Source organism: Pieris napi, chromosome 21 (genome assembly GCF_905475465.1).
Source record: "Pieris napi chromosome 21, ilPieNapi1.2, whole genome shotgun sequence".
Taxonomy (NCBI): domain Eukaryota; kingdom Metazoa; phylum Arthropoda; class Insecta; order Lepidoptera; family Pieridae; genus Pieris; species Pieris napi.
Window position 1 is genome coordinate 4,431,511 of NC_062254.1, and position 19,391 is coordinate 4,450,901.

The 19,391-nt window shown below is 31.4% G+C and overlaps 3 protein-coding genes across 3 annotated transcripts; 2 read left to right on the plus strand and 1 right to left on the minus strand.

Annotated features, from left to right (window-relative positions):
* Positions 1-48: 48 nt before the first annotated feature.
* On the plus strand, positions 49-6,133 carry LOC125060227 (pre-mRNA-splicing factor 18). Its single transcript, XM_047665018.1, has 8 exons — positions 49-96; positions 493-636; positions 719-842; positions 1,044-1,216; positions 1,612-1,692; positions 1,977-2,111; positions 2,481-2,693; positions 5,880-6,133. Exons 2-8 carry the CDS (start codon positions 574-576, stop codon positions 6,117-6,119), a joined length of 1,029 nt encoding a protein of 342 aa, XP_047520974.1. The 5' UTR covers positions 49-96; positions 493-573; the 3' UTR covers positions 6,120-6,133.
* Positions 6,134-6,461: 328 nt separating this feature from the next.
* On the plus strand, positions 6,462-10,568 carry LOC125060337 (chymotrypsin-2-like). The gene is made up of 5 exons (XM_047665211.1): positions 6,462-7,310; positions 7,375-7,522; positions 8,010-8,253; positions 9,170-9,319; positions 10,203-10,568. Exons 1-5 carry the CDS (start codon positions 7,265-7,267, stop codon positions 10,365-10,367), a joined length of 753 nt encoding a protein of 250 aa, XP_047521167.1. The 5' UTR covers positions 6,462-7,264; the 3' UTR covers positions 10,368-10,568.
* A 54-nt stretch (positions 10,569-10,622) lies between these two features.
* On the minus strand, positions 10,623-19,363 carry LOC125060523. Its single transcript, XM_047665488.1, has 13 exons — positions 19,043-19,363; positions 17,798-18,145; positions 16,565-16,978; positions 15,921-16,251; positions 15,127-15,855; positions 14,050-15,027; positions 13,892-13,971; positions 13,657-13,824; positions 13,446-13,587; positions 12,847-13,040; positions 11,829-11,948; positions 11,178-11,339; positions 10,623-10,643 (listed from the first exon to the last, which is right to left on the minus strand). Exons 1-13 carry the CDS (start codon positions 19,091-19,093, stop codon positions 10,623-10,625), a joined length of 3,738 nt encoding a protein of 1,245 aa, XP_047521444.1. The 5' UTR covers positions 19,094-19,363.
* Between the last annotated feature and the right edge of the window lie 28 nt (positions 19,364-19,391).

Below are 19,391 nucleotides of genomic sequence, written 5' to 3' on the forward strand. Positions count from 1 at the left end.
ACTTAGGCAAGCATAATATTACACATAAAACTTGACACTGTTACAGAAGTGTCACTACTCACTGGTACAGAATACGGTGTATAATGTATGTGTACTATAGTCGTATTTTTAATTAGACGAAGCCAACTGACAGTAGCTAATGTCACTTTGTAAAATAATGTTGCCATATTTAAAGTAATAGTGATGCGTTCAGTTCTTGTTCAATCAGATGAATGAACAATGAGTGTGAATAGTCAATCATTTCAAACAATAAAAGAATATTATTTCTATTTCAAAATTGTATGAAAGTGCTCTGATATAAGTTAGGTACTAGTACTATGTAACTACAATCAGTTTTTTGACGTCTTATTACAAAGCGCGGCGCGGCGACTAATGCCATCACCGATCATTAATTCACGGGTTTTTACTTTGTCACAACACTATTTTTATTTCATCAAAAACTGACAACACCGTAAACGTCAGATGACTTCGTCTAATTAAAAATTCGACTATAGTTAAGATTAATTTATTATTATTTAATATACTCCTCGGAACTCATTCCGTGTTCGTAGATTTCTGTACACAACAATAAAAATGGACATTTTAAAAGCAGAGATAGCTAGGAAAAGAAAGCTTTTGGAAGAAAAAAACATTTTAGTAAGTATTTGGACCATATCGAACGTATTATTCTTAGTACTATTCTATTTAAATATTTCACAGCTTAACACTTTATGTCCAGAATCCTTCTAAAAAGTACTTCAAGCGCAGCGATCTATTGGCCAAAGAACAAGAAGAGTATTTGCAGAAATATGGACCACAGAAAGATATTGAAAATATCGCAAAAAATGAAAAAGCAGAAACAGGTAAACCTACCAACCAGAGGATTGTTTTACTAAACAGATGGTGGTTGAATATGAAAATTTTCAGTTCATTTGAACTTAAGCATTTTCATGTTTATTACTAATTGTAAGAATCTAAATTGGTAATATACAATACATTGAGTATATGAAACATAGCATAAAATATATTATGCTGTATTTAATATAATTATTATTGCATTCCAGTCAAAAACCAGTATAATGAAAGTGAGCAGAATGAAAATGCTTCATTGCCAAGGTATGAGGTGATTAAGAGGTTACGTGAACGGGGACTTCCAATATCACTCTTTGGAGAGTCAGACCTTCAATCATTTAAAAGATTAAGAAGAATAGAGATTTTAGAACCTGAAGCAAATAAGGTATATTAGAAAATGAATTATTTTTAATCGACCTAAGGAAGGTTTTTAATTAATTGTTAGTCAGAATTATATAAAATGTCTCTTGCCTACATATTTTTTTAGTGATTATTGTTTTATTAATGAAAGCCTGAAATATTCATGACCCACCTCTGAAACTAATACTATTTTACTCTGGGTCAATCTCAATTAATAAAGCCTTATATTAATTAACTATATTCATAACATTATATATATAATATGTAGGTCTATAAAACCATTGTTGCTTGACATGCATTTCAATTTCATCATTTTCAAAAAATTCAAACATACAAACAGAAACCCTATTTATGTTTCTATCATATTTTTATTGTAACATTCAAAATTATAGTTAATATTTGTATTACTGCTTCTTTCAGGGATTCCGTAATGACTTTCAAGAAGCTATGGACGAAGTGGATCAAGCTTACTTAAATGAAATTTTGGCACTGGGAGCCCAGGTTAGTAATGTGATTACGGAACTTTTAAAAAAAAACAAGTTTAAAAGCCCTTAGATCACACTCTAAACATTTCAATGAAGAGGCCCCCTATTTTTGATAAGGGAACTCAAGGCAAAATTACTATTTTTGGTCTAGAACTAATTTCTTCGGTTACTCACAAGTAGCATATTAAATTATAAATTCAATTATTACTTGACCCACACTGACTAAAGGCCTGACTTCTTGATACAAGCCTTAATTTAGGCTACCAATTTTTCACATTAATCAACACTAAATCATTTCAGAGTGACATTGAGAAATTACAAAAAGAAGAGGCGCTGGATGAGACAATTTCATATGACACAATTCAGGAAATGGCTAAAACTATGGGCCAAGGTGATAGAAGCCATGACATGAATGTTATTATGTCTTTGTTACAGGTAAGAAATTAATTTTGTAATTTATCTTATTAATAGAATTTTATGAAAAAGGTTGGCATTACAATGTATTTTTCATTGTTCAATTGATTTAGTCTGCTAGCTGGTGTAGTGTGAAAAAATGTGTTTACATGTCCTTTGCTACATAATTGTACTACTAGTATGCAAATAAGTTTATTCCTACGTACTAATACTTCATTTTCTTGGTTGCAAGGTGAATATGTAGCTAAATTTTGCGTTTGCATTTCACTATAAACAAGACATTTTAGAAATATCGCAAACAATACCAAAACTTATTTGAACCTCACATTATAATAAAAATTGTATGTATAACTACTATTAAAAATGCTCTAGACATATTTTTTATTTCAGTTTTTATTAAATCTATGGGGTCAGCAGCTTACATCTGCTACAGCTGCGGAGAAAACATCAACAAAACACAAAATGACTAGAGCAACATACACACAGACACAAGTGTATCTTAAGCCTTTAATGAGGAAATTAAAAAAGAAGAATCTGCCGGAAGATATTTGTGACAGCTTGACGGAGATCACAAAACATTTGCTTGAGAGAAACTATATCAAGGTAAATATATTTAATTGAACATGTATATATACTAGCAGACTCGGCCAAGCGTTGCTGTGGCTAACGTTTTTGTTATATTACATAGTAGTTAACTATTCAAAGGAAACGGCTGGAAAACAAGAGTCATGGGGACCACCATGCTTTTTTGGTGGTAAGGCCATTAAATTGTAGCTTATGTGAAACGTTGGTACTTTCAACACAGCGCCATCTGTTAGAATTATGTCAAATAATAAACAAATAATTTGCAATAAAATTACATTGCGGGTTTTAAAATTGAGATGTAAGCTATCCTATATTTTAAGTTGGATCAAACTACACACGGTGTGCAAATTTGATTGACATCAGTTCGGTAGTTTAGGAGTCCATAGCGGGCAAACAACGTGACACATAATTTATATTTATTAATTAAGATATGTAAAATTACAGAAACATTATGGAAATATATTTTAACAAAGTATTATCATTAAACGAATTAAATTAATTTTAATAAACCAAGTATCATACATTTAAAATCAGTTTTTATATTTAAAATAAATATATATATGTACAATTTTTACATTAAAGTTATTTTAACATTTTGCCGTGCACCACCACTATGTGGAAGCACCTACTCACTGAAGTATTTCCAAACCAAGTCGACTTAGGTTCCTTCAAGATTAGAGCGCTCCAAATAGGCCAGAAACGCATTCGCGAGCCTTGGCAGTGTAAGTGGCAATGGGCGGCTGTATCACTTATCATCATGTTAGCCTTCTGCCCGTTTGATGAAAAAAACACAAAACATAATATTTGAATACACTTTATAAGTACTAATCTTATGAATATCGCTAGTTGCATAACTAATAAGCCAAAAGATCATATTTAAAATAGCTTATAGAAGCATAAGGGGTATTTTATTTTTAGATTATGTTTGACGATGTTGTTTATAGATAAGTCATACTAATATATTACATGTCTTAATGAATAACAAAATGATATTAATATGACATTAGAACCCTCAAATTTAGTTTAATATGAGTAGTAGTGTATAAGAGCAGTGTTGGTCTAGTGGCTTGAGCGTGAGACCGTCATCCCTGATGTCTTGAGTTCGAATCACGATAAAATTTCATAATGAAAATTCCATTTTTCGTTTTCTAGAGCTTGCTCTTATGTTAAAGATGAATATTGTGAGGAAAGTGATCTCAACCCACAAAAAATCAATAAATGTATCAGAAGGCTGAGATTTGTCTTGTCTGCCTTGTCTATAAAATAATAAAGATTGAAGAAAAGGATACAATCTAAGGCCGATACTAGGGACGCTCGATGATCATCGATGTTGAAAGAAAAAACATCGATGTTGCTATACCAAAAAAAAAAATGTGTGCGTGTACTAGGTGTACACACGTAAGAAGTGAAACTTCTTTATGGCCTTATTTTTCGAAAAATGATCTACTATATGCAACTTTACAGAAATTGGTTAAATAAAGTTTAACAAAAGGCTTTTATTATCATAGACATGAATACAAATACAATTATTTCATTTTACCTTATTACTACTAAGATTATTACAGAATTATTACTATCATTGTTATCGTTATTATATATTTTTGTTATTAATGGCTTCGAATCTCTTCGGATCAACCGTGGTAGGGACAAGAAAAAGATGGCGCGTAACCGAAAAACGTGACGATTTGCTACAAAATTTCTCCCATACGTTGATAAAAAATTCATTCTAACGCCGATAAAGAAGTTTGACTTCAAAAAGCAACATGGCGCGTAACCGAAAAACGTGACGATTTGCTACAAAATTTCTCCCATACGTCGATAAAGAACTTTCATTCCAACGCCGATAAAGAAGTTTGACTTCAAAAAGCAACATGGCGCGTAACCGAAAAATGTGACGCGTAACGAAAAAATGTTACACTAATTTTTTTTCCAACCCCGATAAAGAAGTTTTACTTCAAAAATCGTAACATCGATGTTCGATTCAGTTAACATCGAACTCACGGCCTCTCGCACGACTAATGCAACTTACGAAACAAATTATCTCTTCTATGAACGCATCCACAAATCAGATTTATTAAAATTTTGAACGCGTATTCATTCTTTGCGCCTAGGTCGTTTTCCTTCATTCGTTCTTCGTAGTATCGCTCGCTCTTTCTCTCTCACATTTCCCCATTACTCTCTATCAACAAATAAATATACATACTAAAAGGATCTTCTTTATCAAAATTACTTTTCATTAAGTCCGTTGATTAAATCGGAATATGTAATGATTTTTTTCTGTTTCATAATAAATTTCGAAGTTCGAACCATTTCACTGTATTTAATTATTTGTCAATTATTAATGCATAAATCATCGATGTTTGGGCTTTCGATTATGACATCGATGTCAAACCCATTTAGGGTTGTAGTGTTAGTTAGATAGTTATTAGGCATGTTAAAATTTTAAAATGACTTACTTATTTATTTATTTAGTTATTAAGCTTATGACATCACACACAGTACTAAAATTACTAATTATTTTACAAAAAATCTCACATCTAAAATGTGTGACAATTAATATAAGCATGTTTCACAAAAAAAAAAAATAGAAATTAAAAATTACAATTAAAACATATACATAGTAAAAGCATACAATAAAAAAAATATTGGTTGTTTGTAAAGTAGGTTTACGATCGAGATGTTTACGTGATAACGTCTTATTGGTGATATAAGTTTTGGGAAGTAAGGAATTAATGAAGAAAACAATTTTTTCAAATTTTAAATTACATCTATCGTTTTATTCACACTTTTGATGATAAATTTCGGGTGTAAAATGACAAGTTTACTTATTCGACTATGATATACATTTTTCTTCATACATTCACGGAATGACTGGCAGCGCTCGAGATGAGACGGGAGATCGGTCCGTCTCTCTCTCGTTATACCTGCGATCGCGCTCGTGAGGTTTTGGTGTGACACAAGTTTCTGAACATGTCACCCGACTAAAACGATTTTAAAGACGTTATCACGTCAATAAAATAAAATTACAGAAATTTGTTTTCACTTAGAGCAGAAAAAAAAGAAGTATCATCATCAAAACAGCGAAATTAGGTTTGAGAAAGGCACCCCACAATGCTTTGTCTAAAACCGATCAGCCCACTACCTAATTAACACTTTTTTATTTTATTAAGTCATTTTTTATGTTATAAAATTAATAATTTTCAGGCAAGTGACGACTACCTCCAAATGGCGATAGGAAATGCCCCATGGCCCATCGGAGTGACCATGGTGGGTATCCACGCTCGTACGGGACGTGAAAAGATCTTCTCTAAGAACGTAGCGCATGTGATGAACGACGAAACTCAAAGGAAATACATACAAGCCCTCAAAAGACTAATGACCAAGTGCCAAGAATATTTCCCAACCGACCCCTCGAGATGTGTTGAATATACTAAGATTAAATGATTGTATTATTTGTCTTTTCGTTTTTTTATCTACCCTCGGCAATTTACGGAGTTTGAAAAGTACGAAGCAAGTGAGAGAAACGTCAATCGGTACTATTCTGTGCACATTCGAGTGCATTCGAGTCGAGTGAAAATAAAATAGTTTAACATCACTACCAGTGCTTAATGAAATAAGAGATATTTTCTAAACATTCACCGATTAGTCTCTTAATTGAATCTTATTTCAAACCATTCTGGCAGTGCAATTATACTGGGTTACATGATGAAATGTAAATACAGTCGACTCTCGATAATTTGAAACTCAAGGGACCAGAGATAAATTATCAAGAGTTCAAAATTTGAATAACCACGAGGGGGAGGGGCGACTGAAGGAAATAAGAATTTGATCAAAATTTGTTACTTATTATTTCTATATTCTTATTATGTATTAACAATTATTCACAAATTTTGTAAACAATTGACAAGTCTGTGCATGTATGTAAACAAACGACAGGTATGTGCATCATAAATGCTTCAAATTATAGAGAGTAGGGAAGACCGGATTTCAAATTATCGCATGTTGGCAAGCAAGATAATACTTTTTCAACTTCATATTACCGAAGGGACCAATTATCATTGATTTTATTCAATTTATCGAGTATTTTTCAAATTATCGAGAGATTCAAATTAACGAGTGTCAAATTATCAGGAGTCGACTGTAATCGAAAAATATCGAAAGTTTTATAGGCATTACTCTTAGGTACCGGCCAAGCTTCCTTTTTCCTGAACTAGATTGCCGTCATCACAGATTTAGTGTCTAGAATATTTCACTATCTACATTTAGCAACGTCGGGAATCGTCAATACTTGGATGGGTACATACAAAGTAAATTCATTCTGTGTTAAGACGGAATTCAGGAATGAGAATCGTACGACATCGCCATTAATACTGATATAATCTGTTATCTCTAATTCTGATAAAAATATTTGTTTATATCAGGTAGCAGTAAGAAGAAATTAATCAACAGATATTTCTAATTACTTTAAACAAAGATCGAAAATACCGATTCGATTATCTTATCGAAAGATAGTCTCATTTATCTCAGATGGAGGGGCGATTAACAGTGAGAACAAATAAGTTTTAGTTTTCAAATTGTAGTGTTCAAAAATGTTTCTAATTATTATTCTGTCATCATTGTTACTTCGAGTACAAGGTTATTTATTTAAATAATGGCTAGTTGTTAATAATTAAAATTTCTTATGGGAATTGCGTTTTAGGAGACTCTAGATTGGTTGGTGGTAGCAAAGTCCCGCCTGGAAACGGCCTTTTTCATGCGTCCTTACAAAATGTCACTGGGCACCATGTTTGTGGTGGTGCAATTATTACCCACAAACACGCAGTTACTGCAGCGCATTGCGTTCTTGGGTAAGTTTTTATACTAGAAAAAAAAGAGATGAGAAAGTGTAAAATTATTAAAAAAAATCGGTGTCTCTGTATTTTCTCTCAGGTATGCTAGTCCGTAATTAGAATCCCAGTAAATATAATAGAAATATTGTTATACACTCGAATAGCGCATCGCCTAGTCATCTGCTCCATGTACCTAAGTACATACTCCTAAAACATACTTAATGTAAAAGTACCTATACTTCACATATGTAAGGCAATTGTATCTCTGATATAAAGTGCGGCATCATTTTTACCGTTTACCTTTATTCATCAAATGATGAATAATAAATAAAATAATAATAAAATATGTAGTCTTGGCTCGTAGTATAAATTCAATTTAAATTTAAAAAATCAAGTTATAAATTGTAAAGTTAACACCGGGCATTCGTTTTGGACCTCGTCCTACCATTTTATATTGTGCCCTACGTCTGTACTATAACAGCTTATAAGAAACGTATCATTTCAGTGCCGATCCGAAGTACATTAAGCTAGTTGTGGGAACAACAAATCTAGATGTAGGTGGCTCAGTGAATGAAGTGAAGTCCATTCACATACATCCTGACTATAACACTACCGCGAGAATTCACGATATAGCAGTTATTGAAGTAAAACAATTGCTTGATTTAAATTACGCTCACATGATACGTATGGATAAAAAACCTCTTAGAGAAGGTGATATTGTGGTGTTAACTGGGTTTGGAGCTAAAAAAGTAAGTAATTTCGTCATAAATTTACGCCTTTTGTCCGGCTAAGGTAAAAAGATATCCTGAGATACTGATTTCTTAAAATACAACTTACATTTGTTTTATTTATTTGGAAGGCTAAAACATGATAAAACAAATATCGTGAATGGCCAATTAAGATACAGAGGTATGGCTGCATATATTATTATATTTAATTTGTTTTAAGTAAATTATGAGAGTCGATATTTTAATTCTAGCCACTAGATCTTGGTATTGGAATATATAGATAATATATACGAATGTGTTTTTTTACTAATATAGTCCCGTCTAGCGTTATATCTATAAATTGCACTAACCTATGATAATAGAAAAGTAATCAAATAACACTTAATAACTCTTTATTTAAATTTGTTTATTGCATGCTTACTGAGTAAAGTTTTTAACGGTAATCTTACCCGAAGCGCTTCTTTAAAGTATATTAGCTGGCTGCATTCTAATAAGATAGTGCTATTAAAAACTATTTAATTCCTATTAAGTTTGGTTAATTTTACGATCACTAGATGGCGTTATTCTTAATTTTATATTACTGTATTGTATGTTAACAAGAATCGTTATTATAACCGTGACACGCAGACATGAGATACGAATTTACTACGTTTACGAATGTATTAATTAACAAATTGGTCTAGTGGTCAGTACCCCTGACTGCGAATCCATGGGTCCCGGGTTTGATCCCCGGCTGAGAAAAACATCGATGTGATGAGCATTTGGTGTTGTGCTGAGGTCTTGGGTGTTTAAATATGTATTTATGTGTCTATCTATATATAATATGTATGTATATCCGTTGCCTAGTACCCATAACTCAAGCTTCACCAGCTTAGCATGGGACTAGGTCAATTGGTGTGAATTGTCCAATTATAAAAAAAAAAATAAAAAATTCCAGAAAAATGGAGACTCCAGTCGAATAATGAACTATTTGGAGGCGCCAGTTTTCAATCAAGACACTTGCAAATACGCCATGCGGTATTCGAAAAGAAACGTTGTTGATACCATGTTTTGCACCTTTACATCTATCGGTGAAGGGACATGTCATGTGAGTATTTGTTTTAACGAAAAATTTAATAACAATATTGTTTGAATGATGTCGCGTCCGACATCACTTTTTATAATATGAGGTTATCAATTCGAGGTCTTGATTTTTTTAAATGTTCAACCATTGCTACAAAGTCCGCCAACCAAACCGATTTGCAAAATGTTTATTATATTTTGCGAATATGGGGAATAGTTATGAAATCAGATTGATAGTTGAAAAAAAACTGAAAAGTTTAACTGAAAAATCTAAAACTCGCACCGCACTTGTGATAACAGTAATGTTACTTGAAAATCTAGATGTTCCGTAAAACATTAAACATTTGGATATAATATATTTCTAGGTTTACTGATTATTGTACTCTAATGAATTTTAGTTAAGTTAGTTAGTTTAGAAAGATATATTCTGCGATCTAACACTAATATATTCAAGAATGCATTTAATAATTGGAAAAGTTAAATACTTCGCCAACCTTGTTTTGATCGTTATACAATAATTTGAAACAGACGACGCCGATAAGTGTCGAATTCGCTAAACCTTATCAGAGATGGCGCGTTTTTCAAATTTTTTCAATAATATTTTGCCAAAAAACCACAAATATCATTAAGGAATGGTAAAATTGGTTAAGACTTAGTACCTACTTAATTATGAGGTTTTGATTAAGGATCAAATCGACTTAGGGTCTTTCAAGAAAACAGCGTACCAATTCCTAAAAGGCCGGCAACGTAATCGAAAGCTCTCTGGCATTGAGTGTCTATTGGCTGCGGTATCTTTTAACATCTGATGAGCCTCCTGCGCGTTTTCCTGTTTTATACCTGTTTTAGGTCATAAAAATATAAATTTTTTAAATAGAGTATTATTATAACACTTTCATTGGTAATTTCAGGGTGACTCAGGTGGACCATTAATAAGAAATAACAAATTAGTGGGGCTGGTATCTTGGGGCATACCCTGCGCGATCGGATATCCGGATGTTCATACCCGGATTGATGTTTACATCGATTGGATTAATGATGTTATAGACAAAACTATTCCAAAATGTATATGTTAGCTTTAAATATATATTTAATGGTCAGTATACTATTGCTAAAACTGACAGAGATATATTAGTTTATACATAACTTTTAAGAATGATTCTTTTTTAAGAAATTGTTGTTTCTTCCCATATTTTTTTAATTACAGATGAGAGTAATTTGAATGGCTATTTTCTATAAAATATAGGCTATTATGAATAAAAATGCAAAAAACATAATATATGTATTTATTTAATCGCAAATGCAAATAAATCTTTTTGTCGAAAAATGCCTCAATTTAATGTTGGGTTAATCTTAAATTAATTTACATTTTTTTGTGAATTCCAAAACTTTGGTATCGTTAACCTGAAAAACATACATAGAACTTCGTTAGTAAAACTCACAAAAAAATTAAATGCTTGCATCGCTGTAGATGATAGATCCAGTCTAACTCTCTTAAGAGTGAGAGAGAGTCAATCATCGAGTTAGAAACAGTGAGATAATATCTAAAAACATCTCGAATAATAACAACCCGGCCACCGGAAGCCCTCGCAGAGGATTTTTTACTAAAGAGTAAAGACTAACAAGTCTGAGTTTTCTATTTCAATAACTATGTTCAAAATTTGTTCATTAGCTTACTTTTTAAATCTCTTAAAAATAAAACAGGTGCATCGAAGAATATAACACATTTTGGTCTATTATATTTCATCTTTGAAACATAAATGTGTATTTAATTTTCTCAACTGACCTCGCTGAATGCAATCAAAAATTAAGTGGCATGCATAATATGCAACTATATTATAGTAAATAATTGAAATCAGTATATGAACCATTCCCTAATAACTTACCATATACCGTGGTTTTTCTTCACTGAGCTCCATAATAACTGCCATAACAGGCCTCCCATGGGCACATTGAAATGGAGTCTTACACTCAGCTAAAGAATTGATTAAATTGACGCATTCCGATTTCGACAACTTATCTCCAAACATAATTGCATAACGACAGGCCTAGAACGTTTTAATTAAGGTATTAAAAATAATTGAGCAGTGTTGGCCTAGTGGCTTCAGCGTGCGACTCTCATACCTGAGGTCGTAGGTTCGATCCCCGTGCACCAATGGCCTTTCTTTCAATGTGCGCATTTAACATTTGCTCGAACGGTGAAGGAAAACAGCGTGAGGAAACCGACATGTCTTAGACCCAAAAAGTCGACGGCGTGTATCAAGCACTTGAGCCTGATCACCTACCTGCCTATTAGATTTAAAAATGATCATGAAATAGATTCAGAGATCTGAGGCCAAGACCTGATTTATTTTATTGTTGTATTAAGGTTGTAGCGCCACTGATTTATTTTATTTTTTTATTAAAAAAGGATATTACGTCTAGGATTACCTGGAAGACATCGCTTGTTAGCGCTAAGGCCGTCCATTGGCCTTGTTGAAGTGACAATACATTTCAACATTTCCATATTTTAAGAGAATAGTAAAATATTGACTTACCTCACTAAAAACAAGATTCATGATTGATTGTGGGTAAAGCGGTATATTTCCGTTAAGATTCTTTAACGCGTCAATAAGTTCAGACAACAAACATTTGGTTGCATTGAGCACTACGTCAGCCTGAAAATTAAATGGTGAAACGGTAATTCAAACTCAAAATAACTTTATTTCTCGTATAGGTAACCAAGTACACTTAAGAACGTCAACAGAAAATATGTTAAATTCTAAATTTACACAAGTCAAGGGCGTACAGCGGTCTAGACGAACTGGCAAAACTAACTCCTTGAAAATTACTTGTTAGGAACTAAAAAATTATATCATTTTTTCCGTTGTACTGAATAGCAACAAAGAAACAGAACTATTGGCAATAGCCGAACAATCGTCAGACCTCACGCGGGGCTAAGAATGTTAAATAAAAGACGAAACGATGACAGGTTTCGTTAGATCGTGGTCTGAAACCAGCAGTTGGTCGTCTATTACACTTGGAGTAGAGTAGACCAATAACAACATTGTTTTTTATCTTTTGTTTTACCTACCCACGCCCGCATTATTTTCTTAATTTAAACTTTTCCATTTAGACCAGTGCAGATAGCCTTTAAAATAAATAAAAAGCGAAAAAAATTACAGTAGGATGAAACCCATTAGAAAAGGAGGGGAATATGATCAAAATGAAAGGAAAAATAAATTACGGTCGATCTGAGGTCGGGAAGGGGTAGGGGGGGAGTTTTAAGGGTAAAAAATGGTTTATCTCGATTTCCGGCAAAACTAAAAGTCCTATCGAAGAAAGTTAAATGGCAAAGTTGTAGGTAATAAAAAGATCTAAAACTTTTGTATGCACACATTTTTCACATAACTAACACTTTCACATAAGGAAAGTAGAGATTTCAATGAACTGAAAGCACACCAACTGAAAAAACTGAAAGCACATTCCCCTGCTTTTCTAAAGGGTTTCATCCTACTGTAATTTTTTTTGGTTTCAAAAATTATCGGCACTGGTCTAATTCAAGGCTTAACTTACTTGTCTAGGATTTTTACCAAGAATAGCCTCTGGTATAGCATACACCGATATATTATTATCTTCGATACGCCATTGTAATCCAAATGTACTAAGTTTATCTTTGTGATTGTGAAGAAGGGTTGTATCGTCTTTTGGTAATTTAAATGAAATTGTATCAATATTGACAAATTTCCAAGCTAATCCATCAAAGTAGTCTGCAAATTGTACGGTTTCTTATTAAGATGTATATCTCACATTAAATCTACTGCTGATTGGAACATAAAAGCTATGACGTGAATGTTTTAATTAATAAGAGCATAATTAGAATATGTAGTCAAATCCAGTTGGAAAAACTAATATTTTTGACACAATTAACTTAGCAAGATCAATATTATATCGGTTACTTTTAATTAATAATACGCATAAGCTTAATATACAAAATATTATTGATGTTAGTATTATTACTACACTACACTGCTTTATTACTACTGTTAAAAACAAAAAACCTAAATATTGGACATAAAATACGAAACAGTTTTTTTTACCTTATAATTTTATTAGGAGAATTATTTAACTGGTAAAGTTGTAAAGACGTTTTCGCAAAAATGTAGAATAGATACCTGACAAATTCTTCTCTAATCTAATTCTTTCGTGCACAGCATGTTGGTCAAATAAAACTAAATAATTTAATTTGGCGTTTTTGGAAATGGTTTTTCCAGGTAATATGGTAACAATGAATTTGCAGTCAACTTGAGCAAACACCTAAAATGAAAAATGAATTAAAGGATCATCATTAGAAGTTCAAATTAATACATAATTTAATGAACCTACTTTAGCATTCTTTATAGATTCAGCATCAAACGTTAAGTCAGCATTCTCTTTTCTCATTTTGTTATTTTTTACACCATCGTTTGTTTTTGCGTCGTTAACATTTTGGATAGTTGGCTCAAATAATTGAGCAGTTTGTTGAACTTTTTCGGCAAATTTTTCATAAATAGCCTGTAAAAGTGCTGATTAGTATATATTTAAAGGTAATATTCAATAAATTGTATGATTAAATTCTTACATCTTTATAATACTCGTCATCAAAATGTCCAATTGGGATTGAGGGATTCAAATTACAGTTAACGAAAATCGGTGACATACCTAGAAGAAGCATAGTTTGTAAATTGAAATATATTAAATTCATTCCATCTATAATATGTTGTTAATATTATAATTTACCTTTAGGCACAAACGCATATCTACTTTGTATATTAAAATCTGCTAAATATTTAATATGATTGCAGTTTTCAATGACTTCAGTGGGATTCACCGTTTGCTTTTCATTAGAATTAAATGTATCTAGAAAAATTTCATTAATTTCATCCGTGTGAAAATGGTGTGATATGACATTCTGACTAGCTTCTGTTTTATTGTTTTTTGAGTAATCGCTTACAATACCATTCGTATTGGGATCGCCATTATTCTCGTTAATGTTATTTTCTTCAATAGAATTTTGTTTATCATATATTATTTCACACAATTCCATCGGATCTACTAGTTGTGAACTACTCGCATTTATTTCTAATGCACCTATATCCTTATTCACAATCAAATCATGGGAGGTATCGATATTTTTTGTGTACGTTGGTCCAAAATCATTGTTAACTTCTTTAGGAGAATTGTTCTTATCACTTAATTCTGTGTATATTCTGGATGATTTAATTGAATATGTAACACGGTACTCATTAACATTCTCCATTAAATTGTTTCCGTCTGAATTTGTCCCATCTTTTTTGTATGTTTTCTGAACGTATACAGGGTTTAAATCGTTTTCAAACATCGAATTGAAAACAGTGTTATATTTATCAAAGGATAAATCAATAGACTTGGAATACACATTTCCAGTTGGCATTTTATTCTTGTTGGACAAACTAAAATCATCTTGAATTGTATACAAAGATTGTTCCATTCCAAATTTGATTTGGTTGATAAGGCATCGTTTGTTATATTTCTTACTCACAGTTTTCTTAACGGATGCCTGAATATTATTTTTAAAGTTATGGTTTCTAGACAGTAAATTTTCTGTAGAAACTTTATTTAAAAAACGTATGTTAGGATTTAATCGTGCACGAGATTCTCTTTCTTTTCTATATATGCTCTCATATTGGTGGCTTTCAAATGTTAACTTGTTAGAAAACATTCCTTTATTAATACCTACTAAAACATCAACCGTTAATTAATAAACGACAACATAGTATAGATAATAATTTATTAAGACCAGAGCTTTAGAGAATATTTATTAAATACTTTATTTACCTGGATAATACCTTGTATATTCTGGAACGTGTATCCTGCTACCTATAAAATTGTTTTTATGACTTACTACTAAGTCTGCAATATTTTTAGAATTACTTACAACCGTTTTTACTAGGTCGTATGTTGTCATTACTGTTTTCTTATTAGTCTTTTGAAAAACACTTTTTCTACATATCTCGTTTAGTAAGTGCTTAGGATCAATATCAAATTCTTTTGCTACATTAAGCATATCATCTTTAATGGGATTAAGTTTAAATGCTGACTGTTGTTTTATATATTCAACTGGTTCATGTGGCTGATTAATATCTGGTGTAATATATGCATCAGATCCAACTTCACATTTTCCTATTTTTTCGGCCCGTATTTCTAGTTGGGCATTGGGCAATATTGTTGAAGGCGATTTATTGCTATCTTCAGTATCTTGTATTTTGTTCTTTCGAATGTTTTTTTGTTGCATTGTTTTTAAAAAGGGAATATTATTCAATGTGATTCTTTCAGAGTTTAGTTTACATTTATTTTGATTTAATTTCTTTGGCCTCTTTTTGTCCTCTACGTCGTTTACGTTAGCGGTTTTAATTTTCCTCTTTCTTTGACAATTTGAATTTTCAAGTAGAAAAGATTGTTTGTTAGATAATATTTTACTTTTACTGCTTTGATTAGTTTTATTCGTAACAATTTTTGTTCTGTTCTTAGGATTATTTTGTGGACATTTCCTTTTAATTTCCTTTCCTGAAAGACAAAGTGTTTAGTTAATCAACATTTAGATATCAATAAAAATATAGTATTGGCACGACCTTTGATTCCATTACACATCCGTACGTTTTGCTTCTTGGAGCTTTTCGTAAGTATTTTATCGATTATATTTTTTATTTGCTCTCGTGTTTTCGTTTCGTTGTTTTCTGCAGCGGGAATGTTTTTCGGTTTTGCAATTTCTTTCAACCTAATATCTCCAGTGTGACACTGTACAAGTCTTTCTAATAAATTAGTAATCTGTTTCCAGTTTTTGAATTCAATGAATGTCTTGTTTGAATGACTATTAAGCACGTCATAGTCACTGTATGGACACGATATGAATAAGAAATATGTAGGTAGTGCTTGGTTGCCCACTTCATCTTCCTGTTTATTCTGAAATATTAGGTTCAAAGATACTTTATTTCTCAAAGAATTACATTCACTTAGCGAGAAAATTTAGAGTAAGTTAGTTATGTACAATGTGTTATTAAATTATTTGAAAATACACTATATAAAATAAAAATATTAGTTTCTAACAATATGTACCATATTTGTTACAAAAGTGCAGGTAGGTCGCATCGATGATACAACAGGCATTATGTGACAATGAATAGTAATAATTTATGATTTTGTTTTTGATGATTTTGTTTTAACTTAAAGTGTTTAAATAACAAGAAATATAAAACAAACAAATTGAACCAATTACCTTTTTAAAATATTTACGTTGATAACACCTTTTCAAAAAGTGCTTGTTGACTATCTTATGAACTTTTGTTTTAGAAATATATCTTCTGTTAAGAAATACCCAATGATATTTCTTTAAATTGACATCTTTTTTTTGAATAAATGCCCTGACTTTATACTGATGCTTCTCGACACTAATTTCTTGTAATTCTTCGGGTAAAATATTAAAAATACTCGTTATTGTTTGAAATATGTTGCGATTTTTTTGAATTTTGAATATAATTTCGTTTTTTACGTCATCTCTTAGACTAATAGATACGTTCACATGCATTAGTGATAATTGTTCTAATAATGTTTTTATTGCAAACAATTCGTTACATTGTTCAAGAGCTTTCTTCTGTATTTTTAGATTACAGAGAAGTCCATAGATTTCAACCTAAAAGTATTCACATTTATTTTTCAAGATTACTCATAAAATTGAGGAATGTTTATGAACTTAAACTTCTATTACATTTTATTACTATAGACAAAAGAAAGTGATGTCTATGATATCTTATCTTTTTACCCAAATTCATACAAATGGGTGCGCATGCCATCAAAGACTTGTAAAGAACATATCTAAACTAATGTTTTGTATTTTTTTATGTTTGTAACGAATCAAACTATTGGACTTGTTTAAAAATTCTTCACAATTTAAATGATCATTGACTCTAGACAAAGGCTATATTTATTTCCATAGTATTAAAATAAATCGAGCCGTAGAAAGCCGGGACTGACTGACTGAGTATTTAATATATTTCTAATTAGTATTTAATTATCTAAACTAAACGAAACAATTGAATCATTATTGTCATATTTTACAAGTTTACCTACTTAAGTGGATATGGGCGGACCACACCACTCGCATGAACAATGGCAGATGGACAAGGTGGAAAGGGCCACCAGGTTAAAGAAAGATAGGTCGCCTGAGGTGGGGTGACGAGCTCAAAGATGTTGTTGGGGATGATTGAGAGAAAAATGCTCAAGATAGAGAGAGATAGAGCCAGTTGGAAGCCGACATTTAAGAGGTCCGTGAAAAAAAAAAAACATAAAATTTTAAGTGTATCTTATGTACCTAAATATGAATGAATGTTTCAAGGGATACATGAGGCTTAGTAATCATAATAAGTGTCTATTTGTTAAGCTTTAATATAATAAACAATATTATAATAGTCCTATTTTATTAAAGATCAAATGTATTAGGAAAGAGTATTACCGTAGTCCCTTTGGAAGGTCTGGAATGTATTTCAACAATCTCTTTGCTTGTTCCTTTATGAAATGTTTTAGATAGCGTATCCTTTGAGTCCAAAAATCTCGATATTATTTTCACTTTGCGTGATATATCAATAATACTTGATAAAGATAATCCACGGAATCCGTAGGTTTGAGGTATACTTTTCATCACAGAAATATTATCAAATTTACTAGTTGTATATCTTTGACCAAGTAACGCAAAATCGTTTTGTTTAATCCCAATACCATTATCAATTACTTGTATAGAATTTTCTTGTATATTAATTCTAATAGCGATGGATGTTGAGGTAGCATCGAGGGAATTATACACCTACAAAAACCATGTTTTAGCCGACACAAGGACCTTCAGGGATTGCTCTGCTCACGCTATATTGAAACCCACGCTATATATAACTGTCTTTGGTCACCAACATACGTTTTAGGCTAATAATGTAATTTCTACGGCAGTACAATTGCTATAGAAATTTTACAGTTCTGTCGGGTCAATCCATCAAAGGCGGAGAACAAATTACAAATTATCTAATCTGCGGTCCAACCGGGAATAAAACCCACAAGGACTCCGATGATACAAATAATAAAATTAATATGAACTAATATTGCAAGTAAAATATAACATACCAACTCTTCGACAACTCTTTTAAAACTGTTAACATGATAAGATGCACTTATCAATGATTGAAGATCTTTAGGTATTTTTATCATTTTCACTTAAAAATAATCAATATTTAGTAGAAGTAGAAAAAAAACATTTAATTACTGTTTGCACTAAATGTTAATTTGTTAAACATTTGCGTGAATACTTCTAAGACACATTAATAAAACAAAAGATAATCATAACAATGTTTTTAACTTTTTCTGTTAACTACAAAGAGGTTTCATATTTAATTATTTTTTATTACATAAACCATACGATTTACGAAACACATTACGTAGGATTACCGTAATTAGAAGCAAATTATAATTGTATAGCATGTTAAAAACGATTACTATATTTAAGATATCCGCTTTGGTCACAGTAAAACTATATTTATCTGTGCTTGAACTTCGTCTAGTATTGTATAAAATTAAAAAAATAATACATTTCATCAGTATTTATGTAGTGAATCCTTAAAATTCTAATTAAAATCGCAACTAGTCTACAGAATACATAGTTTATTTTCGAAACATAAATTGGTACTTTCTGTATAAGTAGAAGAATAGAACTTACATTTAGTTTAACCCGTCTCTGTAGTAGGTAATAATTCAACACACAGTTCATCCTATGTTATGACTCATATAAAAATGGGTATCCTGGATATAATTATCGTAAGGATCTAAATTTTTATGCAAGCTGTTCCTTCTAAGATCTTAAAATTATCACTTTGATATATCTACAAAACAATTTTTTAACAAATATTGCCGGGAATCGTTACATAGTGATCCTTTATGCGCGTTAACTATTAAACAACAAAGGCGGTCCTTGATAACACCGGACAATTACTCCGTCAACATATTTGTATGGTGTTAGTATAGCTACATATAGAATTCTAAATGGACATCGATTGATAATTTAACCC

Bases quoted from the DNA above. Each gene is read 5' to 3' on its own strand.
- LOC125060227 (XM_047665018.1), top strand. From the start codon at position 574: ATGGACATTTTAAAAGCAGAGATAGCTAGGAAAAGAAAGCTTTTGGAA. The intron at 843-1,043 runs GTAAACCTACCA...ATTGCATTCCAG, and splicing joins AAATGAAAAAGCAGAAACAG to TCAAAAACCAGTATAATGAA. The intron at 2,112-2,480 runs GTAAGAAATTAA...TTTTTATTTCAG, and splicing joins TTATTATGTCTTTGTTACAG to TTTTTATTAAATCTATGGGG.
- LOC125060337 (XM_047665211.1), top strand. From the start codon at position 7,265: ATGTTTCTAATTATTATTCTGTCATCATTGTTACTTCGAGTACAAG. The intron at 7,311-7,374 runs GTTATTTATTTA...ATTGCGTTTTAG, and splicing joins ATTGTTACTTCGAGTACAAG to GAGACTCTAGATTGGTTGGT. The intron at 8,254-9,169 runs GTAAGTAATTTC...AAAAAATTCCAG, and splicing joins CTGGGTTTGGAGCTAAAAAA to AAAAATGGAGACTCCAGTCG.
- LOC125060523 (XM_047665488.1), bottom strand. From the start codon at position 19,093: ATGAACTGTGTGTTGAATTATTACCTACTACAGAGACGGGTTAAACTA. The intron at 16,979-17,797 runs GTAATACTCTTT...GAATACTTTTAG, and splicing joins GACCTTCCAAAGGGACTACG to GTTGAAATCTATGGACTTCT. The intron at 15,856-15,920 runs GTCGTGCCAATA...TTTGTCTTTCAG, and splicing joins GATGTGTAATGGAATCAAAG to GAAAGGAAATTAAAAGGAAA.